We start from the raw sequence: 27,500 nt of genomic DNA on the forward strand, positions 1-27,500 counted from the left end.
TTTGGTTGGAGGTTTGGTTGGAGGATTGGTTGGAGGATCGGTTAGAGGATCGGTTGGAGGTTTGGTTGGAGGTTTGGTTGGAGGTGTGGTTGGAAGTTTGGTTGGAGGATCGGTTGGAGGTTTGGTTGGAGGTTTGGTTGGAGGATCGGTTGGAGGTTTGGTTGGAGGATCGGTTGGAGGATCGGTTGGAGGTTTGGTTGGAGGTTTGGTTGGAGGTTTGGTTGGAGGTGTGGTTGGAGGTTTGGTTGGAGGATTGGTTGGAGGATCGGTTGGAGGTTTGGTTGGAGGTTTGGTTGGAGGTTTGGTTGGAGGATCGGTTGGAGGTTTGGTTGTAGGATCGGTTGGAGGATCGGTTGGAGGTTTGGTTGGAGGTGTGGTTGGAGGTTTGGTTGGAGGTTTGGTTGGAGGATTGGTTGGAGGATCGGTTGGAGGTGTGGTTGGAGGTTCGGTTGGAGGTTTGGTTGGAGGATCGGTTGGAGGATCGGTTGGAGGTTTGGTTGGAGGTTTGGTTGGAGGTGTGGTTGGAGGTTTGGTTGGAGGATCGGTTGGAGGTTTGGTTGGAGGATCGGTTGGAGGATCGATAACAATGTGTTTGATGAGTCCGTTCTGGACCTTTGCAGGTGGACTTCATCTGGATCAACAGAGACCAGAAGTCGTTTGAATGGTTCGTGAGTTTACTGACTAAACTGGAGATGGACCAGGCTGACGAGGAGCCCGAAGGTGAGACTAAAATAAAACGTATATATATTTATTTATACAACTCAATGTAGATCAAATATTCAGATATGTGAGAGGACGAATGTCCACGTCTAAAACAACGCTGTTCAATGGTTCAACCAGACTGAAAGAGACAAAGATCCTCTGAGGACGGAGACCAGATGTCCAGAATCCTGTCAGTCTAAACCTGAGTTTTGATGAGTTCTGGCCGACTGAAACATTAAAATACTATTCGTGCATCAGTATTTTGGGGTTTCCCACTGACGAATTATGACGGTGCCACGAATTGTTACACAACTCCACATGCTGTAAAGGTCGACGGTGTTGAATTAAAACCTTTACGGGGAAATGAAACCATCCATCGCTGACATGGTGGATTTATGCAAAATATCTCGTTAGATAAAAACATTTTGGAAATCATGCCATCTATTGGAAATGTTTGGATAACACAAGTCTGAAACAATCATCAACTTGGATCCAAGTCAACATGAGTAACGAGTGTGGGTCAGACCGCTGACTGGGAACCAGGAACAGAAGAAGAATCCCCAGAGGATCCGAGTGGATCTGGACTGGACCAGAGGAAAGCTGTCCTTCTCTGATCCCGATACCAACACACACATACACACCTTCACACACACTTTCACTGAGAGACTGTTTCCATATTTAAGACCTGAGGACCACCTGAATGTCTCACCAGTGGAGGTCTCTGTGACCGTAGACCACCTAAAGGTCTCACCAGTGGAGGTCTCTGTGACCGTAGACCACCTAAAGGTCTCACCAGTGGAGGTCTCTGTGACCGTAGACCACCTAAAGGTCTCACCAGTGGAGGTCTCTGTGACCGTAGACCACCTAAAGGTCTCACCAGTGGAGGTCTCTGTGACCGTAGAGCAACAGGAGGCTCACAGTAACAATAATAATCGGGATCTTAATCCCTTGTTGTATTTTGAATCTGAGTATGATTATGATGATGAAGAAGATGTGATGTTGTCCTGATGACATTGTTGGTTGTCAACAAGAAATAATAAGAAAACATTTTCTTTTTTAATTTAAAGTCAGATGTTAAAACAACAGTCAAATAGTATAAACTAAGACAACTAATAACTTTTCGGGAAATGTCAGATTGTTTTTGTTGTGAACGTGTATTGAGCTCATGAAATACAGATTTGTTCAGTTATTAAATGGTGTGTAATCTCCATGTATCTGACCTGAGGGGGTCTGGTCTATGTGACGAAGGGTTGGGGGGTTCTGATTTGGATCAGACCTGTTTACCATCCATCCTCGTTCCAGATTTGTTTGTTTTTTGTACTTGGACCAGAAACCAGGTTTACTGAGGAAAACCTGGATCAGTCTATGTGAATGTCATGTTTACTGCTATGTGAACACAGATTATTATTGTTATGTTGATTATATTATTATAATATTATCAGAAATAATAACTGCTGTTTCAGAATGATGAAACCGGTCTTATTATGAAGTCGCAGTTTAAACCTCTTCAATCAATACTTACAGTTCAGTAATGAAAGTTCAGCAGGATTCTGTCATGTGACACTGTGGAAGAATAAAACGTCTGGAGTCTGAATGAAGCTGTTTTGTGTCTGTTTTTTATTTGAGGAGAGAAGAAGAATGATGAACAGTTGATTAGAACCTTTTTCTGAGAGATAATCCTGAACCTGATCCTCTGCTGTCTGTCAGGCCGCTTCCTGGAGATGCACATGTACATGACGTCAGCGCTCAGTAAGAACGACATGAAGGCCATCGGCCTGCAGATGGCGCTGGACCTGCTGGCCGAGAAGGAGAAGAGGGACTCCATCACCGGACTGAGGACCAGGACCCAACCTGGACGCCCTGAGTGGGGGAAGGTGAGGACACACTGATATGTAGACAATACATGTACTAAACATAATATATATATTTATCTTTATTACATTTATATAAATATACATATATATATATACTGTATACATATATAATATGTATATATATACATTACATATATATATATATTATATATTATAATTTATAATATATATATGTATATTATATATATTATATATACATATTATATATTATATACATATATATATTATTTATATATATATACATACATATTATATATCATATATACATATTATATATTATATATACTGTATATACATATTGTATATTATATATATATATATATATATATATATAATATTCCAGACCTGGTTTAACTTTATTTGTGTCTAATAGTGCAAAATGTTGTAATGTTTAATGGTACAGTACTATTTAATACTGTTATAAGTAGAGCCGAGGCCTAATATTTGAGCCCTTTAAAGAAGGGGTTTATTTTATTAATAAAAGATATATATATATATATATAACAAATATGTACATGTATGACTATGTCAATGAAGCACATTGGTGCTGGTTGCTCCTCACCTGTAGTGAGACAGGTGATGTTGTGTTCCAGGTGTTCCAGAAGATGTCGGAGGAGAACAAAGGAAAAGTCCATGTGTTCTACTGCGGCTCTACAGCTCTGGCTAAAGTCATCAAGGCTGAATGTGAACACTTCAACTTCAACTTCTACAAGGAGAACTTCTGAGGGGTGTGTGTGTGTGTGTGTGTGTGTGTAAAACACCAGTAGATGAACAGTAGAAGAAGAACAACACCAGTAGAAGAACAACAGTAGATGAACAACAGTAGATGAACAACAGTAGAATAACAAAAGTAAATGAACAACAGTAGAAGAACAACAGTAAAAGAACAACAGTAGAAGAATAACAGAAGATGAACAACAGTAGAAGAAGAAGAACAACAGTAGATGTACAACAGTAGACGAAGAACAACAACAGTAGATGAACAACAGTAGAAGAAGAAGAACAACAGTAGAAGAACAAAAGTAGATGACCAACAGTAAAAGAATAACAGTAGAAGAACAACAGTAAAAGAACAACAGTAGATGAACAACATTAGAAAAACAAAAGTAGAGGAACAACAGTAGATGAGCAGTAGTAGAAGAACAACACCAGTTGAAGAACAACTGTAGAAGAACAACAGTAGAAGCACAACAGTAGATGAACAACAGTAGAAGAAGAAGAATAGAAGAAGAACAGTAGAAGAAGAACAGTAGATGAACAACAGTATAAGAAGAACAGTACAAGAAGAACAACAGTAGAAGAAGAATAACAGTAGATGAACAGTAGACGAAGAACTACAACAGTAGATGAACAACAGTAGAAGAAGAACAACAACAGTAGAAGAACAACAGTAAAAGAACAGTAGACGAACAACAGTAGATGAACAACAGTAGAAGAAGAACAACAGTAGAAGAACAACAGTAAAAGAACAGTAGACGAACAACAGTAGAAGAAAAACAGTAGATGAACAGTAGAAGAAGAAGAACAACAGCAGAGGAACAACAGTAGATGAACAACAGTAAAAGAACAGTAGACGAACAACAGTAGATGAACAACAGTAGAAGAAGAACAACAGTAAAAGAACAGTAGACGAACAACAGTAGAAGAAAAACAGTAGATGAACAGTAGAAGAAGAAGAACAACAGCAGAGGAACAACAGTAGATGAACAAAAGTAGATGAACACCAGTAGAAGAACAACAGTAGAAGAAGAGTAGAAGAACACCAGTAGAAGAAGAGTAGAAGAACACCAGTAGAAGAACAACAGTAGATGACCAGCAGTAGAAGAAGAACAACACCAGCAGAATAACTACAGTAGAAGAACACCAGTAGAAGAACACCAGTAGAAGAACACCAGTAGAAGAACATCAGTATAAATAGAACACCAGTAGAAGAAGAACACCAGAAGAAGAACACCAGTAGAAGAACAACAACAGTAGAAGAACAACAGGAGTAGAAGAAGAACCAGATAATCCTTTATTAACACCAGTAGAAGAGCAGTGTTTAATCTTCACTGGTTGTACTGGTCTCATCTTGTTTATGTTTATGTTGAGATGATTTATTAATATCTGAATATAGAGATGAATTAATTCCCTCTGATCTTTGAGACTCATCACAGTTCAGGTTCATTAAATGTTTATTGAACTTTCTTGTGTGTTCAGTGATTTCCTACATTTCCCAGAATGCATCTCAAAGATCCACATAACAGCAGTTATTATAGTTATATTATAATTGTTTATAACGGTCAGACATGCAAAGAGGAGACAGAGACGTCTCAAGATTTACTCTCTTCATCAACTAAATCATAAAGTAACATCAAAGTAATGTACAAGTACCTCAATAAAGTACTTAGTTACTCTCCGTCCTGAAGACTTCTGCTGTCAGTAGAGCAGCAAACAGATGAGCCAATAAAGACTGAGACGCGCCTGAGCAGGTGTGTGTGTGTATATACATGTGTGTTTGTGTATATATATATATATGTAAATATATGAGTGTTGTGACGACCCTCCTCCTATCATACACTAGGTGCTGGTTGTGTTTTGTCTGTTGCAGGTGCTGAGTGGAGGATCGTCAGCAGGATGAGCTCACTCGCCGGTGTGGCTTACGATAGTTGTGTTTGTGTACGGTGCTGTAATTCGGGTTACTTGTATTTGGCGAGACAGATAAATTTATACTTTTGCCAACTCGGTGTCTCCCTGTTTTTGTTCCAGTTTCTGAGCCGGGCTGTGACTGTGTTTATCCAAAGCGACTTACAGTTCTATCTATCTATACACCGTGAGCTCAGCTACGGGAGATATTCGGGGTGAAGTGTCTTCAAGGACACATTGACATGCGAGTAGTGGAGCCAGAGCCGGGGATCAAACCACCGATCCTCTGATTGAAGGACGGGCCTGCTACCCGCTTATCCACGGTCACCCACTGTATGAGTGTATATGTATATATATGAGTGTATATGTATATATATATGTGTCTATATATACAGTATATGTGTATATGTATATATATGAGTGTATATGTATATATATGTATGTATATACTGTATATATGTGTCTATATATACAGTATATGTGTATATGTATATATATGTATATATATGAGTGTAAATGTATATATATATATGTGTATATACAGTATATGTGTATATGTATATATATGTATATATATGAGTGTAAATGTATATATATATATGTGTATATACAGTATATGTGTATATGTATATAGGGGTTTGTGTATATATGTGTGTGTGTGTGTGTGTGAGAGAGTATGTGTGTGTATATGTGTGTGTGTGTGTGTATGTGAGTGTGTGTACGTGAGTGTGTGTGTATATATGTGTGTGTGTGTGTATATGTGTGTGTGTGTGTGTGTGTGTGTGTGTGAGAGTGTGTATATATGTGTGTGTGTGTATACGGGTGTGTGTGTACGTGAGTGTGTGTGTATATATGTGTGTGTGTATATGTGTGAGTGTGTGTGTGTGTGTGTGTATGTGAGAGTGTGTGTGTATATGAGTGTGTGTGTATATATGTGTGTGTGTGTGTATATACGTGTGTGAGTGTGTGTGTGTGTGTGTATATACGTGTGTGAGTGTGTGTGAGTGTGTGTGTATATACGTGTATGTGTGTGTGTGTATGTGTGTCAGAAAGATTTTTTTTTTTCTTTTTAAACTAAATATTTTATTGTCAAAGATTAAAAACACGTTTAATGACGTCATTGAGTCACTCTGATAAACACTTAACATCATTTCTGATATTTTATTGTTAAAATGATTGATACCGGTTCAATAAAACAGGTTCTGATATAATGCTTTATTTATTTTGATTTATTTTAACGTTAATGACCCAGATTGTTAGAACCAACTCCTTCAGGACTTATAGTCGATGTCAGAGTTTCTTCTCGCTGATACAACAGATCGTGTTTCTTTTCCAGCGGATTTAAATGTATTATTCTCTAAAATAATTTCAATATTTTAAGGAATGAATCAGAATATATCAGTTGTTTCATTTCCAGATTAGACTGCATCATACAAATACTAATTTTGTTGAATGGGTTGCGTTTGATTGGTTGTGATCGGCGCTCCGCTGATAAGCCTGTATGTGTGTGCGTGTGTGTGTGTGTGTGTGTGTGTGTGTGTGTGTTTGTTTGTGTGTGTGTGTGTGTGTGTGTGTGTGTGTGTGTGGGGGGGGGGCTAGCTACTAGCAGCTAGCTAGTTACGCAGTAGCGGTTTCTCATCGGACAGCTTTTTGTAAAACATTAGAAAACAAAGCGTTAGAAAACGTCTTTAATCCCAGATAATAAGGACGATGTCCGTCGGTTCCAGTGGACTCTGTTCAGTAGAATAAGCGAACATCTCCGATGTTAGAAACAGACAGATTAGTAGTATTCAGAGGACACATATTACGCTTTTGGCCGAGCTAGCTAACTAAGCTAGCACAAGCTAACTAGCTAGCACAAGCTACCGATAGCCTGTAAGCACCGCCTATGATGGGTCGATAAAGAAGGTAAGAGGCCACACATTCCGTCTTTTATTCATTTTATTATTTCAGTATCGGTGAAATCAAACGTCACTAATTAATTCAACCCTATTATAAACATTAAAATAACTAACATCTCTTAGATCGTTAGCTTGGTAGCTACATCCGGAAAGAGCTAATTTAGCTCCCTGGTTAGCTCCTCAGAAACGGGTTTAAAAGCCGAGCTAACACCCAGAAATACCCTCTTATGTGTTCATTAACGCTTAAAACTACCGTGTAGCTGGTTAGCTAACGGTGCTAACTGAGGAGCTAACTAAAAACACACGTTTAGTTTTTAATCTTAAACCAATAGTTTGTTGGGAATGTGAAGTACGAGAGATAAGCTAGTGAGTTTATAATATATATATATATATATATATATATTATAAACATATATATATATATATATGGTCCATATATATATATATATATTTTAATGTATGTGTCTTTTAGTCTGTTTGTGGGCAGTGAATCAAACACACGTCAGACTTTATAAAGAATAAAGAATAAAGAGTGATTCTGTGGAGGAATGAGCTGCTCACTGACTTAGTAAAGGATGAATAGAATTATTAATATTATTAGATATCAGAAGCGTTTATGAACCAGAGTATGTTGCACATACAATGAATTGTACCTGATGGATGGTTCATAACATGAAACCATCAACACAGTGCAAAGAATAGAACATATTCACATGTACAACAACATGAAGTGCACACAGATAACAGTACTATCATGTAAATGATCTTTGTTGATGAACTCAACTGAAGATGAAAGAATGTATTTTACATATATATATATATATACAATATTTAAATATTATTCTATAAAACAGTTTATTGTTCATCAGTCTGAATTCAGTATTTAATGTATACAAACTAGTTTATTTGTGGATCGTCTCCTCAGACACTATAATTATATAAAGTATTGCAATACTTTAATGTGACTTCACAGACGTGATGAGTAAAAGTACTCATACCACACACTATAAATACTGTTACAGTAAAATGTTCCTTCAGTATAATCAGTAAAATGTAGTTAAAGTATTCAAAGTGACTGTTGTACTATGATATCTTATTATTGATGTATTAAGCTCATTATAATCTGAGGATTCATTGTTCCGCCGATCGATTGAGAAATAACGTCACAAAGTGAGCTGATGTGAATCACTTTATTATTTATTATATATAATATTTATATTCATCTTCTAGAAGGTTTTAGAGTTTATTAACTCTTTATGTGTGTACAAATATGAATATGTTTAACTAAAGCGTTCTCATAAATATACAGTACTTGAGTAAATATTAGTGCTGGGCAAGTTAACGCGTTATCCTCCTCTCCCCTCTCCTCTCCTCTCTCCTCTCCTCTCTCCTCTCCTCTCCTCTCTCCTCTCTCTCCTCTCCTCTCTCCTCTGTGTTCTCTTCCTGTAGTTCAGTCAGAGTTCCTCTCCCCTCTCCTCTCCCCTCTCCTCTCTCCTCTCCTCTCTCCTCTCCTCTCCTCTCTCCTCTCTCTCCTCTCCTCTCTCCTCTGTGTTCTCTTCCTGTAGTTCAGTCAGAGTTCCTCTCTCCTCTCCCCTCTCCTCTCTCCTCTCCCCTCTCCTCTCTCCTCTCCTCTCTCCTCTCTCCTCTCCTCTCTCCTCTCCTCTCTCCTCTCCTCTCCTCTCTCCTCTCTCCTCTCCTCTCTCCTCTCCTCTCTCCTCTCCTCTCCTCTCTCCTCTCTCTCCTCTCCTCTCTCCTCTGTGTTCTCTTCCTGTAGTTCAGTCAGAGTTCCTCTCCCCTCTCCTCTCCCCTCTCCTCTCTCCTCTCCTCTCTCCTCTCCTCTCCTCTCTCCTCTCTCTCCTCTCCTCTCTCCTCTCTCCTCTCCTCTCTCCTCTCCTCTCCTCTCTCCTCTCTCTCCTCTCCTCTCTCCTCTGTGTTCTCTTCCTGTAGTTCAGTCAGAGTTCCTCTCTCCTCTCCCCTCTCCTCTCCCCTCTCCTCTCTCCTCTCCTCTCTCCTCTCCTCTCTCCTCTCCTCTCCTCTCTCCTCTCTCTCCTCTCCTCTCTCCTCTGTGTTCTCTTCCTGTAGTTCAGTCAGAGTTCCTCTCTCCTCTCCCCTCTCCTCTCCCCTCTCCTCTCTCCTCTCCTCTCTCCTCTCTCCTCTCCTCTCTCCTCTCCTCTCCTCTCTCCTCTCTCTCCTCTCCTCTCTCCTCTGTGTTCTCTTCCTGTAGTTCAGTCAGAGTTCCTCTCTCCTCTCCCCTCTCCTCTCTCCTCTCCTCTCTCCTCTCTCCTCTCCTCTCTCCTCTCCTCTCCTCTCTCCTCTCTCTCCTCTCCTCTCTCCTCTGTGTTCTCTTCCTGTAGTTCAGTCAGAGTTCCTCTCTCCTCTCCCCTCTCCTCTCTCCTCTCCTCTCCTCTCCTCTCTCCTCTCTCTCCTCTCCTCTCCTCTCTCCTCTGTGTTCACTTCCTGTAGTTCAGTCAGAGTTTCTCCTCTCTTGTGGTCACATGACTGTTGGTCTCAGATGAATCAATCATGACGTCATAGTTTCACTGAGGAGCTCACAATTTAATGTTTTTAACACAATCTGGTTAAAGTGAACCAGATTCGTCACACGTGATGTGTTCAAGGACCGTTGGAAAGATGAACATCTGATGATAATGTTGATTTTTACAGCCTAGACTCTGCATGGCGACGGACTGGCAGCAGAGGGAGTGAGCAGCCAATCAGCACGAGGCCGGCGGCAACAACATGGTGTCCCGTCAGAGGAACTCGGTGCGGATCCTCTCCAGCCGGGAGCGAGGCTCCCAGAGCTTCGGCTCCATGAGGCTCCTGCAGCTGCTGGTGGAGGAGAAGGTCCGCTGGATGAAGTGGCAGAGTCAGGTATGAAGAACAGGTTATTATAGTGTTCATTTACATGTGTGTAGATCAGAGTCAGGTATGAAGAACAGGTTATTATAGTGTTAATTTATATGTGTGTAGATCAGAGTCAGGTATGAAGAACAGGTTATTATAGTGTTAATTTATATGTGTGTAGATCAGAGTCAGGTATGAAGAACAGGTTATTATAGTGTTCATTTACATGTGTGTAGATCAGAGTCAGGTATGAAGAACAGGTTATTATAGTGTTCATTTATATGTGTGGAGATCAGAGTCAGGTATGAAGAACAGGTTATTATAGTGTTCATTTATATGTGTGGAGATCAGAGTCAGGTATGAAGAACAGGTTATTATAGTGTTCATTTATATGTGTGGAGATCAGAGTCAGGTATGAAGAACAGGTTATTATAGTGTTCATTTATATGTGTGGAGATCAGAGTCAGGTATGAAGAACAGGTTATTATAGTGTTCATTTATATGTGTGGAGATCAGAGTCAGGTATGAAGAACAGGTTATTATAGTGTTCATTTATATGTGTGGAGATCAGAGTCAGGTATGAAGAACAGGTTATTATAGTGTTCATTTATATGTGTGTAGATCAGAGTCAGGTATGAAGAACAGGTTATTATAGTGTTCATTTATATGTGTGGAGATCAGAGTCAGGTATGAAGAACAGGTTATTATAGTGTTCATTTATATGTGTGTAGATCAGAGTCAGGTATGAAGAACAGGTTATTATAGTGTTCATTTACATGTGTGGAGATCAGAGTCAGGTATGAAGAACAGGTTATTATAGTGTTCATTTATATGTGTGTAGATCAGAGTCAGGTATGAAGAACAGGTTATTATAGTGTTCATTTATATGTGTGGAGATCAGAGTCAGGTATGAAGAACAGGTTATTATAGTGTTCATTTACATGTGTGGAGATCAGAGTCAGGTATGAAGAACAGGTTATTATAGTGTTCATTTATATGTGTGGAGATCAGAGTCAGGTATGAAGAACAGGTTATTATAGTGTTCATTTATATGTGTGTAGATCAGAGTCAGGTATGAAGAACAGGTTATTATAGTGTTCATTTATATGTGTGGAGATCAGAGTCAGGTATGAAGAACAGGTTATTATAGTGTTCATTTATATGTGTGTAGATCAGAGTCAGGTATGAAGAACAGGTTATTATAGTGTTCATTTATATGTGTGTAGATCAGAAGAAGACGTTGATGTCAGTCAGGTAACGAGAACACCTGTAGACAGACTTCTGGTTACTGCTGCAGCATTCATTTATGTGTAGATCAAAGGAAGACATCTCGAGGCTCCTCTGAGTCGTGTTGATTAGTTTTGAACATGTGCTTCAGAGATGTTCCTCCATTACTTCTCTTAACTCACAATGTGTTTGTGTCCCTCACAGAAGGTGGATCTGCCGGACAGCCCTCGCTCCACCTTCCTGTTGGCCTTCAGCCCCGACAGGTGAGCGCTTCACCCGCTGTCTGAAACCAGAGAAGATCTCACAGAGCTCTTTGTAAAGATAACTCCTTCTGCTCCTCACAGAACCCTGATGGCTTCCACTCACGTCAACCACAACATCTACATCACGGAGGTGAAGACTGGAAAGTGCCTACATTCCCTTGTGGGCCACCGTAGGACCCCCTGGTGTGTCACCTTTCACCCCACCATCCCCGGCCTGGTGGCCTCCGGGTGCCTTGATGGAGAAGTCCGTATCTGGGACCTTCATGTGAGTATCGAGTCTCTGAGTCCAGTTCACTGGTTTCTTTTCAGTGAACTGGAGTGTCGTTGGACTGTTGGTTAAGACTTTAGAGGAGATTAACTTCTTTATGATTAATACAAAATGTTCGGTTTTGTTACTCTTAACTTTTTACTTTCTTTTAACTTGTCTTGTTCTGTGTTTTCTGTCTGTAACTGTGTCTCTAATGCTGCTGCCTGTCTTGGCCAGGTCTCCCTTGAAAAAGAGATTTTTAATCTCAATGGGACTCTCCTGGTTAAATAAAAAAAAACAAAAAAAATAAAATGTCATCATAACTGTTATTCTGCACTAAAGACATGTTCTAGTTCTCATGATGGTTCTGTTTCTATAGAGGAGCAGGGCTTTTATTTTGAAGAGGTGTTAACTCAGCTACTGTGTTGTTGTCTTCAGGGCGGGAGCGAGAACTGGTTCACAGAGAGCAACGTCGCCATCGCATCGCTGGCCTTCCACCCGACCGCTCAGCTGCTCCTCATCGCCACGAACAACGAGCTCCACTTCTGGGACTGGAGCAGACCAGAACCCTTCGCTGTGGTCAAGACCGGCAGCGACACCGAAAGAGTTCGGTGTGTGGAGAGGGGGAGGGGGGGGGGGGGGGGGGGGGGGGGGGGGGGTGACAGACAGATTAGAATAAACCAAAAACAGATTTCAATGATTTATCAATGTCTGAATGAACCTTTTAGTCTTTACGTTATATAAGGTTCATAACAATCAGAATGAAAGACGTTTACATGAAGTGGTCTCTACTTGACAGAGAGCATGTTTGTGATATCTAGCGCCACAGAGTGACACAGGAAGTGGAGGAATAGAGTCTAACTTTCTGACGTGTTGGTCTCAGTTATTTCTAATGTTTGCTCTGCTTCCTCTGGTGTTCCCTTCCCTTTTTTATAGGAAGGCTTTTAATGTGAAAAACACGGCAGGAAGTGTTGACTTGTGTTGCCTATAGCTCGATAATATGAAAACGTGTTTCTGTTGACAATAGAAAGTGTTAAAGTCAGAGCGCTGAGTATGAATGTGATAACTGTGTTACAGATGGGTTCTACTGGTCACTATGAGTTGAATATTGGTGAAAAGTCATTTATTTGTACTCGTGTTCCTCACAGGTTGGTGAGGTTTGACCCTCTTGGTCACAACCTGCTGACGGCGATAGTGAATCCGTCCAATCAGCAGGTGAGACCCGTTGCCCTGGTTTCCTGTTGTTAGTGGGGTTGTTGAGCGGCGTCCTCTGAGCTGTTGTTGTTGTTTTCTCTCAGAACGAGGAGGACTCCGAGGTTCCCATGGACAGCGTGGAGATGCCTCACTTCCGTCAGCGCTCCTTCCTGCCTTCCCAGCCGGTCCGCCGTACGCCCATCCTCCACAACTTCCTCCACATCCTGTCGTCTCGCTCCCCGGGCGCTCAGACGGGAGGCGAGCAGCCGCGACCTCTCGGCGACAACGGGGGCAACGTTGGAGAATCTCCCAGCGTGCCTCTGGCCCAGTACCCGGGCTGCACTCAGCACCTGGGCATGGTTTGTCTGTGCAGCCGCTGCTCCGTCAACCGGAACCCTTCCCTGGCGGCCGACGCAACCCCGTCAGATCCCAGCAGGGGGTCGACCGACGCCCCCCAACCCTCGCCGGCTTCCACGTTCTCCTCGGCGCGTACGGAGCCCAGGCAGCCCTCGGAGCGACCCTCGGCCTTTACCTCAGTCTACTACAGCGCCGGCACTTCTCTTAACCCCCCCGCGCCGAGCGGAGTCGGCGAGTCGCACTCCACCCCGAGACCCGGACCCGACTGGACGCGCAACCTGCTGAGTATGAGGGAAGGCGGGGTCGGTCCGGGAATGCTGCCTCCCAGGACCTCCTCGTCCTCCATCAGCCTGCTGTCGGTGCTCCGTCAGCAGGACGGCTCCTCCCACTCCCCCGTCTACACCTCCGCCTCTGAAGGACGGGGTTTCCCCCAACAAGGGGAGCCGCCCGGGAGCCGGGACACCGCCGGCACGAGCAGCGGGCATCACCCGTTCTGGGACGGCTCTCGCGGCAACACGGCCTCGTTCCGCAACGTGCTGCAGTGCAACCTGAGTCGCTACTTCATGGAGTTCGACCGCATGCAGGACCTGGAGCCGCCACTCGGGGGCGCCGGCGGCGGCATGGCGGACGGGAGTCAAGAGCAGAACCAAGAGCTGTTGAATAATAACATGGACCCAGATAGACCAGGGCCTTCCTCCTCATCCTCCACCTCCTCCCCTACTATCATCCACTACCAGCCTCCTCTCCCACCTCCTCCTGCCCCACACAACCTGGAGAACAATGTTCCTCCCCCGGCCTCCCGGGGACACCTGAACCGCTGCCGGGCCTGCCACAACCTGCTGACCTTCAACCATGACTCTCAGCGCTGGGAGCGAACCAACCAGGCCTCCTCCACCTCTGCCTCCACTCTGGAGCCCTCCTCCTCTTCTTCTTCTTCCTCTGCTTTTCCTTCATCTTCTTCTTCCCCTTGGCAGCCCGAGGAGAGCAGGAGGACACTAGAAACCCCGGAGAGTAGGGCGCTGCCAGAGCCCAGCGAGCAGCCTCCTCCCCCTGGAGGTGGTGGTGGTGGAGGAACCGTGGCCTTCCCGATAGCCCCAACCCCCACCCAGACCGGAGAGCAGACCGTGGGCTTGGTGTACAACCAGGACACGGCGCAGTGGGAGAGGGTGTACCGGCAGGCCGCTGCCGGCAGATCGGCGGAGCCGCCTGAGGCCTTAAGCCAAGAAATGCCTGTTGACCCCCCCGATGAGGACTCCCTGAGGAGGTACGGTCTTTGTGTCTTTCAGTGGCTTTGGCTTAATCTTAGTCTTGACTTCTTTGTTTCATAGCCTGTGGACCATATATGCTGTTGAACATCTACTTTAAGCTACACACGGTAAGTTTTACTATTAACATTTAAGTATCTCTCTTATGACACCTTCTGCTTTCTTTCATCCAGGCGACTGTTGGAATCATCTCTGTTATCATTGTCTCGCTACGACATGTCGGGGTCAAGAGACCACCCTATTTACCCCGATCCAGCCAGGTACACTTCATTTACCCTGATCCACACAGGTACACTTCATTTACCCCGATCCACACAGGTACACTTCATTTACCCCGATCCAGCCAGGTACACTTCATTTACCCTGATCCACACAGGTACACTTCATTTACCCTGATCCACACAGGTACACTTCATTTACCCTGATCCACACAGGTACACTTCCTTTACCCCGATCCACACAGGTACACTTCCTTTACCCCGATCCACACAGGTACACTTCCTTTACCCTGATCCACACAGGTACACTTCATTTACCCTGATCCACACAGGTACACTTCATTTACCCCGATCCACACAGGTACACTTCCTTTACCCTGATCCACACAGGTACACTTCATTTACCCCGATCCACTTCATTTACCCTGATCCACACAGGTACACTTCATTTACCCTGATCCACACAGGTACACTTCCTTTACCCCGATCCACACAGGTACACTTCATTTACCCTGATCCACACAGGTACACTTCATTTACCCCGATCCAGCCAGGTACACTTCATTTACCCCGATCCACACAGGTACACTTCATTTACCCCGATCCACACAGGTACACTTCATTTACCCTGATCCACACAGGTACACTTCCTTTACCCCGATCCACACAGGTACACTTCATTTACCCTGATCCACACAGGTACACTTCATTTACCCCGATCCAGCCAGGTACACTTCCTTTACCCCGATCCACACAGGTACACTTCATTTACCCCGATCCAGCCAGGTACACTTCATTTACCCCGATCCACACAGGTACACTTCATTTACCCCGATCCACACAGGTACACTTCATTTACCCTGATCCACACAGGTACACTTCCTTTACCCCGATCCACACAGGTACACTTCATTTACCCCGATCCACACAGGTACACTTCCTTTACCCTGATCCACACAGGTACACTTCATTTACCCTGATCCACACAGGTACACTTCATTTACCCCGATCCACACAGGTACACTTCCTTTACCCCGATCCACACAGGTACACTTCATTTACCCTGATCCACACAGGTACACTTCATTTACCCCGATCCACACAGGTACACTTCATTTACCCCGATCCACACAGGTACACTTCATTTACCCCGATCCACACAGGTACACTTCATTTACCCCGATCCAGCCAGGTACACTTCATTTACCCCGATCCAGCCAGGTACACTTCATTTACCCCGATCCACACAGGTACACTTCATTTACCCTGATCCACACAGGTACACTTCATTTACCCCGATCCACACAGGTACACTTCCTTTACCCCGATCCAGCCAGGTACACTTCATTTACCCCGATCCACACAGGTACACTTCCTTTACCCCGATCCAGCCAGGTACACTTCATTTACCCCGATCCACACAGGTACACTTCATTTACCCCGATCCACACAGGTACACTTCATTTACCCCGATCCACACAGGTACACTTCATTTACCCCGATCCACACAGGTACACTTCATTTACCCCGATCCACACAGGTACACTTCATTTACCCCGATCCAGCCAGGTACACTTCCTTTACCCTGACCCACTTCCTTTACCCTGACCCACTTCCTTTACCCTGACCCACTTCCTTTACCCTGACCCTCTGTGCTGTCCAGACTCTCTCCGGCTGCGTACTACGCCCAGAGGATGATCCAGTACCTGTCGAGGAGGGACAGTATTCGTCAGCGTTCTCTTCGCTACCAGCAGAACCGCCTTCGGGCGATGTCGTCTTCCTCCGACAGTCCTGCCAGTAACCCGTCCGGCTCCATGGACAACAGTGACGTGGACTTTGAGGAGCTGGAGTGAGTTCTTAAAATGGGTTGAACTAGACATCATGAAGACTTCCACATCAAGATAAATGATGATAATATGGAGTTCCAGTAACCTGATGAAACGTTGTCACTAACTATCTCTGAATGCAGCTGAAGAAGAATTGAGTAACTCGTCAAGATGTTGTTAGTTTCATTGTCTTGTGGTGGTAAACAAACTGTTTCCTGTCATACTTCCTGTATCTTCTGTGACCATAAACATCTTCTCCTTCCAGTGATAACGGAGACCGAGCGAGACACAGGACGACCCGTAACGCCAGGATGTCTGCTCCCTCTCTGGGTCGCTTTGTCCCGCGGTGAGACGCTCTAACATTACCACTATTACCAGATTACCAGGATACGTTTTAGTTTTAATGTGGATTCAATGTGCAGAATTTAAACACAGAAGTCATGAACCATGTCTAGTCCAGGTGTGTTTTTAAAGGAACAGTGTGTAAGATTTAGAGGCTTCTAGTGGAGAGTAAACAACAACAACCCTTAGCTCTGAGAACTACGGTGGCCTGCAGGTTTGAGTGTGTATACACTGATTAAAACATAGTTATGAATATTAGATTCCATCACTGCCAATAAACCCCCATAAGTGTGACACTCTGTCCCTTTAACCCGTTGGTCCTCCAGGCGGTTCCTCCTCCCTGAGTATCTGCCCTACGCCGGGATCTTCCATGAGAGAGGGCAGCCTGGCCTGGCAACGCACTCATCGGTCAACAGAGTGCTCGCTGGTAAACAAGTCAACGCTTCATGTGTTAAAGCTGCATTCTCTCTAGTGACCACCAGGGGGCGACTCCTCTGGTTGTATAGAAGTCTATGAGAAAATGACTCTACTTCTCTCTTGATTTATTACCTCAGTAAACATTGTAAACATGAGTTTATGGTCTCAATCTCTAGTTTCAAGTCTTCTTCAATACAGCATGATGTTCATTTAGTAAATGATGGTCCATTTAGAGACACACAGACCATAAAGCAGGGGATGCTTTAGGGGCGGGGCTACACAGTGATTGACAGGTCTCTACGTCACTCCTCCTCAGTCCACATATGGTCACTTCCTGTTCACTGGCTGCAAAAACAACAAGATGGCGACCCCAATGAGCCTCCCGGTGTTCAACTTGACTGTTGTTTTTTCAGGTGCGTCGATCGGGGACGGTCAGTCTGCGGTTGCTAGCAACATCGCTAACACCACCTACCGCCTGCAGTGGTGGGACTTCACCAAGTTTGATCTGCCGGAGATCAGCAACGGTACGACAGCGACTACACTTCTTCACTTTGTCCTGTAGTCTGAGACCTGATGCAGCTCTACTGACATTTAACTTACAGTTAGCGGTTAGCGGTTAGCCACTGAAGTTATTCATAGTTTTAAATCCTATATATGTCCATTTGTTCTTAATGTAGTGGCAGCAGCGTCGTCTAGCAGCAGGAAGTGTTAAAAATCTACAATAGAGTAAATATTTAGCCTCCAAACTAAACCGTTTACAGGATATTCAGCCTTTGGTTCTTTATAAAACATTTAATTCTTGACGTGTTTCTTTACAGGATTTGTCTGAAGGTGATAAAGTAGTCCATGAATATGAAATATGAGTTTACATATAATAACAAGCCCTCCTCTCTACAGTGGAGGTTAGTTTATGGTGTTTATCCTCCTGCCAGAGAGGAGAGGAGACCTCTAACATCTGGTCTCCAGCTCTGCTTTCTACTGGATGATGAAGATGATGAAGATGATGTTGTTTATTCGTCTCCTCTGCAGCTTCGGTCAACGTCCTGGTGCCAAACTGTAAAATCTACAACGATGCCAGTTGCGACATCTCTGCGGACGGCCAGCTGCTGGCGGTCTTCATTCCCAGCAGCCAGCGGGGTTTCCCAGACGAGGGCATCCTGGCCATCTACTCTCTGGCTCCACACAACCTGGGAGAGATGCTCTACACCAAGAGATTCGGTACGGAGTCCTGAACCTGTAGACGGTGATGATTGATTCAAAGGTGGATGCCTCCTGTGTCGGAGGACAGTAGTGATTCCTTAGATTTTTTACCCGGTGGACAGGTCCCAACGCTATCTCCGTTAGCTTGTCTCCGATGGGATGCTACGTGATGGTGGGCCTGGCCTCTCGTAGGATCCTGCTGCATCCCACCACCGACCACATGGTGGCGCAAGTCTTCCGCCTGCAGCAGCCTCACGGAGGAGAGACCTCCATCAGGGTGAGACAGGGTTTACAATACAGCCAGTCACATGTAAGGCAGTACTACTGAGTACTACTGAGTACTTCTAATGTGCACTGAACACTAGTAGTGACTCATAATACTGCAATACAGAAATATGAAGAGTACTCTGAACTTTTCTTCCTCATTGCACATTAAACAAGGAAACTTCTGTTCTTCCTAACAAACAGAAAGGTGAAGACAAAGGTTTTATTTCTCTCCAGACTTCTTTAAAGTTCTCCAAAGCTTCATGTGTTAGAGCTGCATTCTCTCTAGTGTCCACCAGGGGGCGACTCCTCTGGTTGTATAGAAGTCTATGAGAAAATGACTCTACTTCTCTCTTGATTTATTACCTCAGTAAACATTGTAAACATGAGTTTATGGTCTCAATCTCTAGTTTCAAGTCTTCTTCAATACAGCATGATGTTCATTTAGTAAATGATGGTCCATTTAGAGTCACACAGACCATAAAGCAGGGGATGCTTTAGGGGCGGGGCTACACAGTGATTGACAGGTCTCTACCAGAGACGTATACGGCGTCTCTACGTCACTCCTCCTCAGTCCAGATATGGTCACTTCCTGTTCACTGGCTGCTAAAAAAAACAAGATGGCGACGGCTTCAAAACGTCCACAAACCAACAAGTGTCGTCATGACTGCGTCCATTAAAGTGTGTTTAGCTCTCCTTCAACACTGGACCAGTTTAAACTCTGTTGTCTTCATTAAGTCGCTCAGACACTAAAACATGAGAAAAATACTGTTTATTATTTATTCTGTTTATTTGATATCAATAAAAAGCACCGTCTAAATCTGCTCTTTACTGAAATAACTAAAATCATTTGGTACGATATCAATAAGAGGACTAAACCAAATGAATTGATCCAGATAATAAAAGTTCATTTCAGTCATGATCTGGTTTCTAGTCTTTATATCAGTGACGTCTGCTGTAATTAATCAGATTAATATAATAATAATAATAATATCTGTCCGTGTGACCCAGATGGTGTTCAACGTGGTCTACCCGATGGCTCCAGACCAGAGGCGCCACGTCAGCATCAACTCGGCCCGCTGGCTGCCGGACCCAGGGATGGGTCTGGCTTATGGGACCAACAAGGGCGACCTGGTCATCTGCAGACCTGTGTGAGTCCTCTTTAGTCCTGATGCAGACCTGTTAGTCCTCTTTAGTCCTGATGCAGACCTGTTAGTCCTCTTTAGTCCTGATGCAGACCTGTTAGTCCTCTTTAGTCCTGATGCAGACCTGTTAGTCCTCTTTAGTCCTGATGCAGACCCGTGTGAGTCCTCTTTAGTCCTGATGCAGACCTGTTAGTCCTCTTTAGTCCTGATGCAGACCTGTTAGTCCTCTTTAGTCCTGATGCAGACCTGTGTGAGTCCTCTTTAGTCCTGATGCAGACCCGTGTGAGTCCTCTTTAGTCCTGATGCAGACCTGTTAGTCCTCTTTAGTCCTGATGCAGACCTGTTAGTCCTCTTTAGTCCTGATGCAGACCTGTGTGAGTCCTCTTTAGTCCTGATGCAGACCTGTTAGTCCTCGTTAGTCCTCTTTAGTCCTGATGCAGACCTGTGTGAGTCCTCATTAGTCCTGATGCAGACCTGTTAGTCCTCGTTAGTCCTCTTTAGTCCTGATGCAGACCTGTGTGAGTCCTCTTTAGTCCTGATGCAGACCTGTTAGTCCTCGTTAGTCCTCTTTAGTCCTGATGCAGACCTGTGTGAGTCCTCTTTAGTCCTGATGCAGACCTGTTAGTCCTCTTTAGTCCTGATGCAGACCTGTGTGAGTCCTCTTTAGTCCTGATGCAGACCTGTTAGTCCTCGTTAGTCCTCTTTAGTCCTGATGCAGACCTGTTAGTCCTCTTTAGTCCTGATGCAGACCTGTTAGTCCTCTTTAGTCCTGATGCAGACCTGTGTGAGTCCTCTTTAGTCCTGATGCAGACCTGTTAGTCCTCTTTAGTCCTGATGCAGACCTGTTAGTCCTCTTTAGTCCTGATGCAGACCTGTGTGAGTCCTCTTTAGTCCTGATGCAGACCTGCGTTAGTCCTCTTTAGTCCTGATGCAGACCTGTGGGAGTCCTCTTTAGTCCTGATGCAGACCCGTGTGAGTCCTCTTTAGTCCTGATGCAGACCTGTTAGTCCTCTTTAGTCCTGATGCAGACCTGTTAGTCCTCTTTAGTCCTGAGGATTTTCCTTAGGTGTCAGTTATGATCATCAAAATTAAAAGAAATAAACATTTGAAATATATCAGTCTGTGTGTAATGAATGAATATAATCGACAAGTTTCACTTTTTGAATGGAATAAATCAACTTTTTGATGATATTCTAATTCTATGACCAGCACCTGTATGTTATCTCTGTCATCAATAATCTGACTCTTTAATCTCCTCGTCTTTCTCTCTCTGACACTAACTGAAAGGAAGAAGCTCTTGAATTAGGAGTAGACGTCGTTCTGTCGGGTTTCCCTTCACCTCCTCTGATCACATTATCTTAATGGTGGATGTGAACAGGAAGAAGCTGATTGGAGGAGGAGGAGGAGGTTAATTAGTGCTTTTTAACGAGCTCGTGGTCTCCGTGATTCCACGAAGACGACGTCCCTCTTCTGTTTATAGCTTCCTGAGTGGATTAATAACTGTGTGTGTGTGTGTGTGTGTGTGTGTGTGTGTGTGTGTGTGTGTGTGTGTGTGTGTGTGTGTGTGTGTGTGTGTGTGTGTGTGTGTGTGTGTGTTCTCTCAGGTTCTACCGTAGTGACGGTGAGAGCCCTGCGGAGTCGAGCAGCGAACCTTTGTTCTCCGTCAACAACAGTGGAACCAGCCGGACCCGAGGTTCTGAGAGACCAGGGTGAGAACATGTGGACTCAACACAGATACTTTTATTCTGAAATGTTTCCTCTGAACCACAAAAACCCTCCGGAGGGATTAAGAAGCATGTTTTCTCTAACGATCAACAAAACTGCAGCGTTTATCAGAGCTAGAAGCTGTAAAAACACACATCATCAGATTTTCATCTTTCTGACGGTCCTCGAACACATCACGAGACAAACGCTTCAGTTAGAAAAGAGAAACCGAAACAAAGCTTAAAATAGTTATATTTCATCAAAGTCATGACTGATTCATCTGAGACCAACAGTCATGTGACAACAAACCAGAGAAGCTTTGACTGAACTTCAGGAAGTCTTTTAGAACATTGTTGGATATTGAGATTCCATCGTTTGCAATATTTGTAAAATAAATGATCAAAGAAATTAATTTTTTTTCTTTTTTTGATGTCATAGTAACTGAGTTATTCTGCACTAAAGACATGTTCTAGTTCTCTCTACTTCTAGTCATGATGGTTCTGATTCTATAGAGGAGCAGGACTTTTATTTTGAAAATCAACACCACAGAAAGAAAAATAAAAACACCTGAAAACTTCTTTGAAGTTCAGCGAGATAACGGATGATGATGATTAGGGCTGCAACTAACGATTATTTTAATAATCGATTAATCTGTCGATTATAATCGGATAAAAAAAACAAAAAACTAAGAAGCATTGATTTCCAACCCTTTAATCAGAAACAGAGCCTCAGTGCACATTCACAGAGCAACACATCTTCACAAAGTGCACAAACAGGTTGAACATCCCTGAGCTGTTAAAGTCATTATTTAAAACAATAAGTGGACTAATATCAGGAGTGGGGTTCAGCGGGTTTACCCACGCCTCTCAGTGAAGGGCAGACACGCGCTGATCCATCAGTGAACGGCTTTCAGGCCGATAAGCCACGCCCCCTCTACGGCGCGTCCAGCGCGATGCACGCGAATGAACACAAATAGTCCCCGGAGATACCGGCCGCGTTCACCGCCTTTGGTGTTCACACCTTCAAAGGTTTCAAACGCGGTGAAGAGGTCCCCGGCGATCGCGACCAAACGCGAGGTGCCCGGCGGTGCTGGTGCGAATGACGCGAAAATAATACAAATCGCTAGTTAGAGTACTGTTACTAGTGTTAGTTAGAGTACTGAGTGTTACTAGTGTTAGTTAGAGTACTGAGTGTTACTAGTGTTAGTTAGAGTACTGAGTGTTACTAGTGTTAGTTAGTTAGTTAGAGTACTGAGTGTTACTAGTGTTAGTTAGAGTACTGAGTGTTACTAGTGTTAGTTAGTTAGTTAGAGTACTGAGTGTTACTACTGTTAGTTAGAGTACTGAGTGTTACTAGTGTTAGTTAGTTAGAGTACTGAGTGTTACTAGTGTTAGTTAGAGTACTGAGTGTTACTAGTGTTAGTTAGTTAGTTAGAGTACTGAGTGTTACTAGTGTTAGTTAGAGTACTGAGTGTTACTAGTGTTAGTTAGAGTACTGAGTGTTACTAGTTTTAGTTAGTTAGTTAGAGTACTGAGTGTTACTAGTGTTAGTTAGAGTACTGAGTGTTACTAGTGTTAGTTAGTTAGTTAGAGTACTGAGTGTTACTAGTGTTAGTTAGAGTACTGAGTGTTACTAGTGTTAGTTAGAGTACTGAGTGTTACTACTGTTAGTTAGAGTACTGAGTGTTACTAGTGTTAGTTAGAGTACTGAGTGTTACTAGTGTTAGTTAGTTAGTTAGAGTACTGAGTGTTACTAGTGTTAGTTAGAGTACTGAGTGTTACTAGTGTTAGTTAGTTAGAGTACTGAGTGTTACTAGTGTTAGTTAGTTAGTTAGAGTACTGAGTGTTACTAGTGTTAGTTAGAGTACTGAGTGTTACTAGAGTTAGTTAGTTAGAGTACTGAGTGTTACCAGTGTTAGTTAGTTAGTTAGAGTACTGAGTGTTACTAGTGTTAGAGTACTGAGTGTTACTAGTGTTAGTTAGTTAGTTAGAGTACTGAGTGTTACTAGTGTTAGTTAGTTAGTTAGAGTACTGAGTGTTACTAGAGTTAGTTAGAGTACTGAGTGTTACTAGTGTTAGTTAGAGTACTGAGTGTTACTAGTGTTAGTTAGAGTACTGAGTGTTACTAGTGTTAGTTAGAGTACTGAGTGTTACTAGTGTTAGTTAGAGTACTGAGTGTTTCTAGTGTTAGTTAGAGTACTGAGTGTTACTAGTGTTAGTTAGAGTACTGAGTGTTACTAGTGTTAGTTAGAGTACTGAGTGTTACTAGTGTTAGTTAGTTAGAGTACTGAGTGTTACTAGTGTTAGAGTACTGAGTGTTTCTAGTGTTAGTTAGTTAGAGTACTGAGTGTTCCTAGTGTTAGTTAGTTAGAGTACTGAGTGTTACTAGTGTTAGTTAGTTAGAGTACTGAGTGTTACTAGTGTTAGAGTACTGAGTGTTTCTAGTGTTAGTTAGTTAGAGTACTGAGTGTTACTAGTGTTAGTTAGTTAGAGTACTGAGTGTTACTAGTGTTAGTTAGTTAGAGTACTGAGTGTTACTAGTGTTAGTTAGTTAGAGTACTGAGGGTTACTAGTGTTAGTTAGTTAGAGTACTGAGTGTTACTAGTGTTAGTTAGTTAGTTAGTTAGAGTACTGAGTGTTACTAGTGTTAGTTAGTTAGAGTGCTGAGTGTTACTAGTGTTAGTTAGTTAGAGTACTGAGTGTTACTAGTGTTAGTTAGTTAGTTAGTTAGAGTACTGAGTGTTACTAGTGTTAGTTAGTTAGAGTACTGAGTGTTACTAGTGTTAGTTAGTTAGAGTACTGAGTGTTACTAGTGTTAGTTAGAGTACTGAGTGTTACTAGTGTTAGTTAGTTAGAGTACTGAGTGTTACTAGTGTTAGTTAGAGTACTGAGTGTTACTAGTGTTAGTTAGTTAGATTACTGAGTGTTTCTAGTGTTAGTTAGAGTACTGAGTTTTACTAGTGTTAGTTAGTTAGAGTACTGAGTGTTACTAGTGTTAGTTAGTTAGAGTACTGAGTGTTACTGGTGTTAGTTAGTTAGAGTACTGAGTGTTACTAGTGTTAGTTAGTTAGAGTACTGAGTGTTACTAGTGTTAGTTAGTTAGAGTACTGAGTGTTACTAGTGTTAGTTAGTTAGAGTACTGAGTGTTTCTAGTGTTAGTTTGTGTTTTAACAAACTCTCCTTCTGGGATGTTCTTTGTTGTTCTTTAGTCCGAACCGCTCCGGCTGGAGGCTGGACAGAGACATGGGTTTGATGAACGCCATTGGTCTCCAGCCCCGACACCCCGCCCCCTCAGTGACATCACAGGGAACCCAGACGCCAATCATCCAGCTGCAGAACGCTGAGACCCAAACGGAGAGGGATCTGGAGCCCAGCGCCCCCCCCCTTCCTGCAGCCAGTACTGAACCTCTTTAACATTTACATCATGAATCAACCGGTACCTCTCTCCACTAACATTACCAGAACCAGATTACAAACATTCACTATCAGTCCAGAGCTTTTTAAAATCCCAAAAGTCAACATCGATTGAAAACAAAAAAGATAAATGTGAGAATCTTTGTTTTATCAACGAAATATTCGTCTTCAATCCATGTTTGTTGGTTTCATGCTTCAAAAAAATAAATGTTTAGAGTTAAAATAGGTAGTTATTAGATTATTTTATCTAATAAAAGTATTAATAATGTATTATATTATCCATAATACATATATTATGTATTATCTTACAGAAGACATCTACCTTCACTATATACACATATAAAAATCGTGCAACAAAGTTTGGGAATAGCTGAACAACACAAAAGTGACATTTTATAGAAATATTTATTATATTTTTATTTTAGGTTTATTTGTACGACAGTGTGAAATAAAGTCGCTTAATTAGTGGATATGACATTTATTTAAACAGCATCTTTTGACATTTCATTAATTGTTTCGAGGCATTTTTCTAACAAATCAGTATTTTTTTCTGTGATAGTCAACTTTCATTCTGTCATTTTCCACCATTTCCAGATTTTTATAAACCAAACTCTGAATTCATAAATCGAAAATATCTGTCAGAGTATATTGATAATCACAATAATAACAAAACATGAATCACAATGATAAGGAAGAGGTCAGAGGTCATAACTCAAGAATTGATATGATGATAAAGACATTTTGGGAGGTTTCCTGTTTTAATGGCCGACCGTCCGTCTCTCCTCAGACGTTCCTCCTGAGACTCCGTCCACCAGCCGAGCAGCTTCAGGGCAGCCGGAGGCTCCGAGTGACGCCGCTTCAGGGGAGGCCAACACATCCACCGCTGGTACTAGTACTCTACACATATATATAGCGTAGTAATATGTTATATATAGTAGTATAGTGGAGTATTATGCTGTGTGTGTATAGTAGTATAGTGGAGTATTGTGCTGTGAGTGTATAGTAGTATAGTGGAGTATTGTGCTGTGAGTGTATAGTAGTATAGTGAAGTATTATGCTGCGAGTGTATAGTAGTATAGTGGAGTATTATGCTGTGTGTGTATAGTAGTATAGTGAAGTATTATGCTGCGAGTGTATAGTAGTATAGTGGAGTATTGTGCTGTGAGTGTATAGTAGTATAGTGGAGTATTGTGCTGTGAGTGTATAGTAGTATAGTGGAGTATTGTGCTGTGAGTGTATAGTAGTATAGTGGAGTATTATGCTGTGAGTGTATAGTGGTATAGTGGAGTATTGTGCTGTGAGTGTATAGTGGTATAGTGGAGTATTATGCTGTGAGTGTATAGTAGTATAGTGGAGTATTATGCTGTGAGTGTATAGTAGTATAGTGGAGTATTATGCTGTGAGTGTATAGTAGTATAGTGGAGTATTGTGCTGTGAGTGTATAGTAGTATAGTGGAGTATTGTGCTGTGAGTGTATAGTAGTATAGTGGAGTATTATGCTGTGAGTGTATAGTAGTATAGTGGAGTATTATGCTGTGAGTGTATAGTAGTATAGTGGAGTATTATGCTGTGAGTGTATAGTAGTATAGTGGAGTATTATGCTGTGAGTGTATAGTAGTATAGTGGAGTATTATGCTGTGAGTGTATAGTAGTATAGTGGAGTATTATGCTGTGAGTGTATAGTAGTATAGTGGAGTATTGTGCTGTGAGTGTATAGTAGTATAGTGGAGTATTATGCTGTGAGTGTATAGTAGTATAGTGGAGTATTATGCTGTGAGTGTATAGTAGTATAGTGGAGTATTGTGCTGTGAGTGTATAGTAGTATAGTGGAGTATTGTGCTGTGAGTGTATAGTAGTATAGTGGAGTATTGTGCTGTGAGTGTATAGTAGTATAGTGGAGTATTGTGCTGTGAGTGTATAGTAGTATAGTGGAGTATTGTGCTGTGAGTGTATAGTAGTATAGTGGAGTATTGTGCTGTGAGTGTATAGTAGTATAGTGGAGTATTGTGCTGTGAGTGTATAGTAGTATAGTGGAGTATTGTGCTGTGAGTGTATAGTAGTATAGTGGAGTATTATGCTGTGAGTGTATAGTAGTATAGTGGAGTATTATGCTGTGAGTGTATAGTAGTATAGTGGAGTATTATGCTGTGAGTGTATAGTAGTATAGTGGAGTATTATGCTGTGAGTGTATAGTAGTATAGTGGAGTATTGTGCTGTGAGTGTATAGTAGTATAGTGGAGTATTATGCTGTGAGTGTATAGTAGTATAGTGGAGTATTATGCTGTGAGTGTATAGTGGAGTATTGTGCTGTGAGTGTATAGTAGTATAGTGGAGTATTATGCTGTGAGTGTATAGTAGTATAGTGGAGTATTATGCTGTGAGTGTATAGTAGTATAGTGGAGTATTATGCTGTGAGTGTATAGTAGTATAGTGGAGTATTATGCTGAGTGTATAGTAGTATAGTGCAGTATT

General features: G+C 42.6%; 2 protein-coding genes across 3 annotated transcripts in view; both read left to right on the forward strand.

Moving 5' to 3' along the window:
* Positions 1-3,301, forward strand: part of nox5 (NADPH oxidase, EF-hand calcium binding domain 5) — a gene marked incomplete at both ends in the record, with an annotated part of 11,585 nt that extends 8,284 nt beyond the window's left edge. Inside the window, 3 exons of the mRNA XM_079162209.1 lie at positions 621-720; positions 2,410-2,576; positions 3,170-3,301. Coding sequence (XP_079018335.1) covers positions 621-720; positions 2,410-2,576; positions 3,170-3,301 — 399 coding nt within the window. The remainder of the gene's footprint in view (positions 1-620; positions 721-2,409; positions 2,577-3,169) is intronic.
* Positions 3,302-6,809: 3,508 nt separating this feature from the next.
* The window catches only part of ambra1b (autophagy/beclin-1 regulator 1b), a 22,311-nt gene continuing 1,620 nt past the window's right edge, over positions 6,810-27,500 (forward strand). For both annotated transcript variants that reach the window (XM_079162336.1, XM_079162337.1), the window contains exons 1-18: positions 6,810-7,109; positions 9,767-9,973; positions 11,378-11,436; positions 11,518-11,701; positions 12,122-12,294; positions 12,832-12,898; positions 12,982-14,498; positions 14,673-14,759; positions 16,381-16,566; positions 16,809-16,889; positions 17,212-17,312; positions 17,716-17,826; positions 18,332-18,520; positions 18,625-18,779; positions 19,778-19,917; positions 21,516-21,620; positions 24,824-25,011; positions 25,816-25,914. In XM_079162336.1, the coding sequence (XP_079018462.1) occupies positions 9,842-9,973; positions 11,378-11,436; positions 11,518-11,701; positions 12,122-12,294; positions 12,832-12,898; positions 12,982-14,498; positions 14,673-14,759; positions 16,381-16,566; positions 16,809-16,889; positions 17,212-17,312; positions 17,716-17,826; positions 18,332-18,520; positions 18,625-18,779; positions 19,778-19,917; positions 21,516-21,620; positions 24,824-25,011; positions 25,816-25,914 (3,574 nt within the window). In that variant the 5' untranslated portion in view covers positions 6,810-7,109; positions 9,767-9,841. The remainder of the gene's footprint in view (positions 7,110-9,766; positions 9,974-11,377; positions 11,437-11,517; positions 11,702-12,121; positions 12,295-12,831; positions 12,899-12,981; positions 14,499-14,672; positions 14,760-16,380; positions 16,567-16,808; positions 16,890-17,211; positions 17,313-17,715; positions 17,827-18,331; positions 18,521-18,624; positions 18,780-19,777; positions 19,918-21,515; positions 21,621-24,823; positions 25,012-25,815; positions 25,915-27,500) is intronic.

Source organism: Pholis gunnellus, assembly GCF_910591455.1.
Source record: "Pholis gunnellus genome assembly, chromosome: 7".
Taxonomy (NCBI): domain Eukaryota; kingdom Metazoa; phylum Chordata; class Actinopteri; order Perciformes; family Pholidae; genus Pholis; species Pholis gunnellus.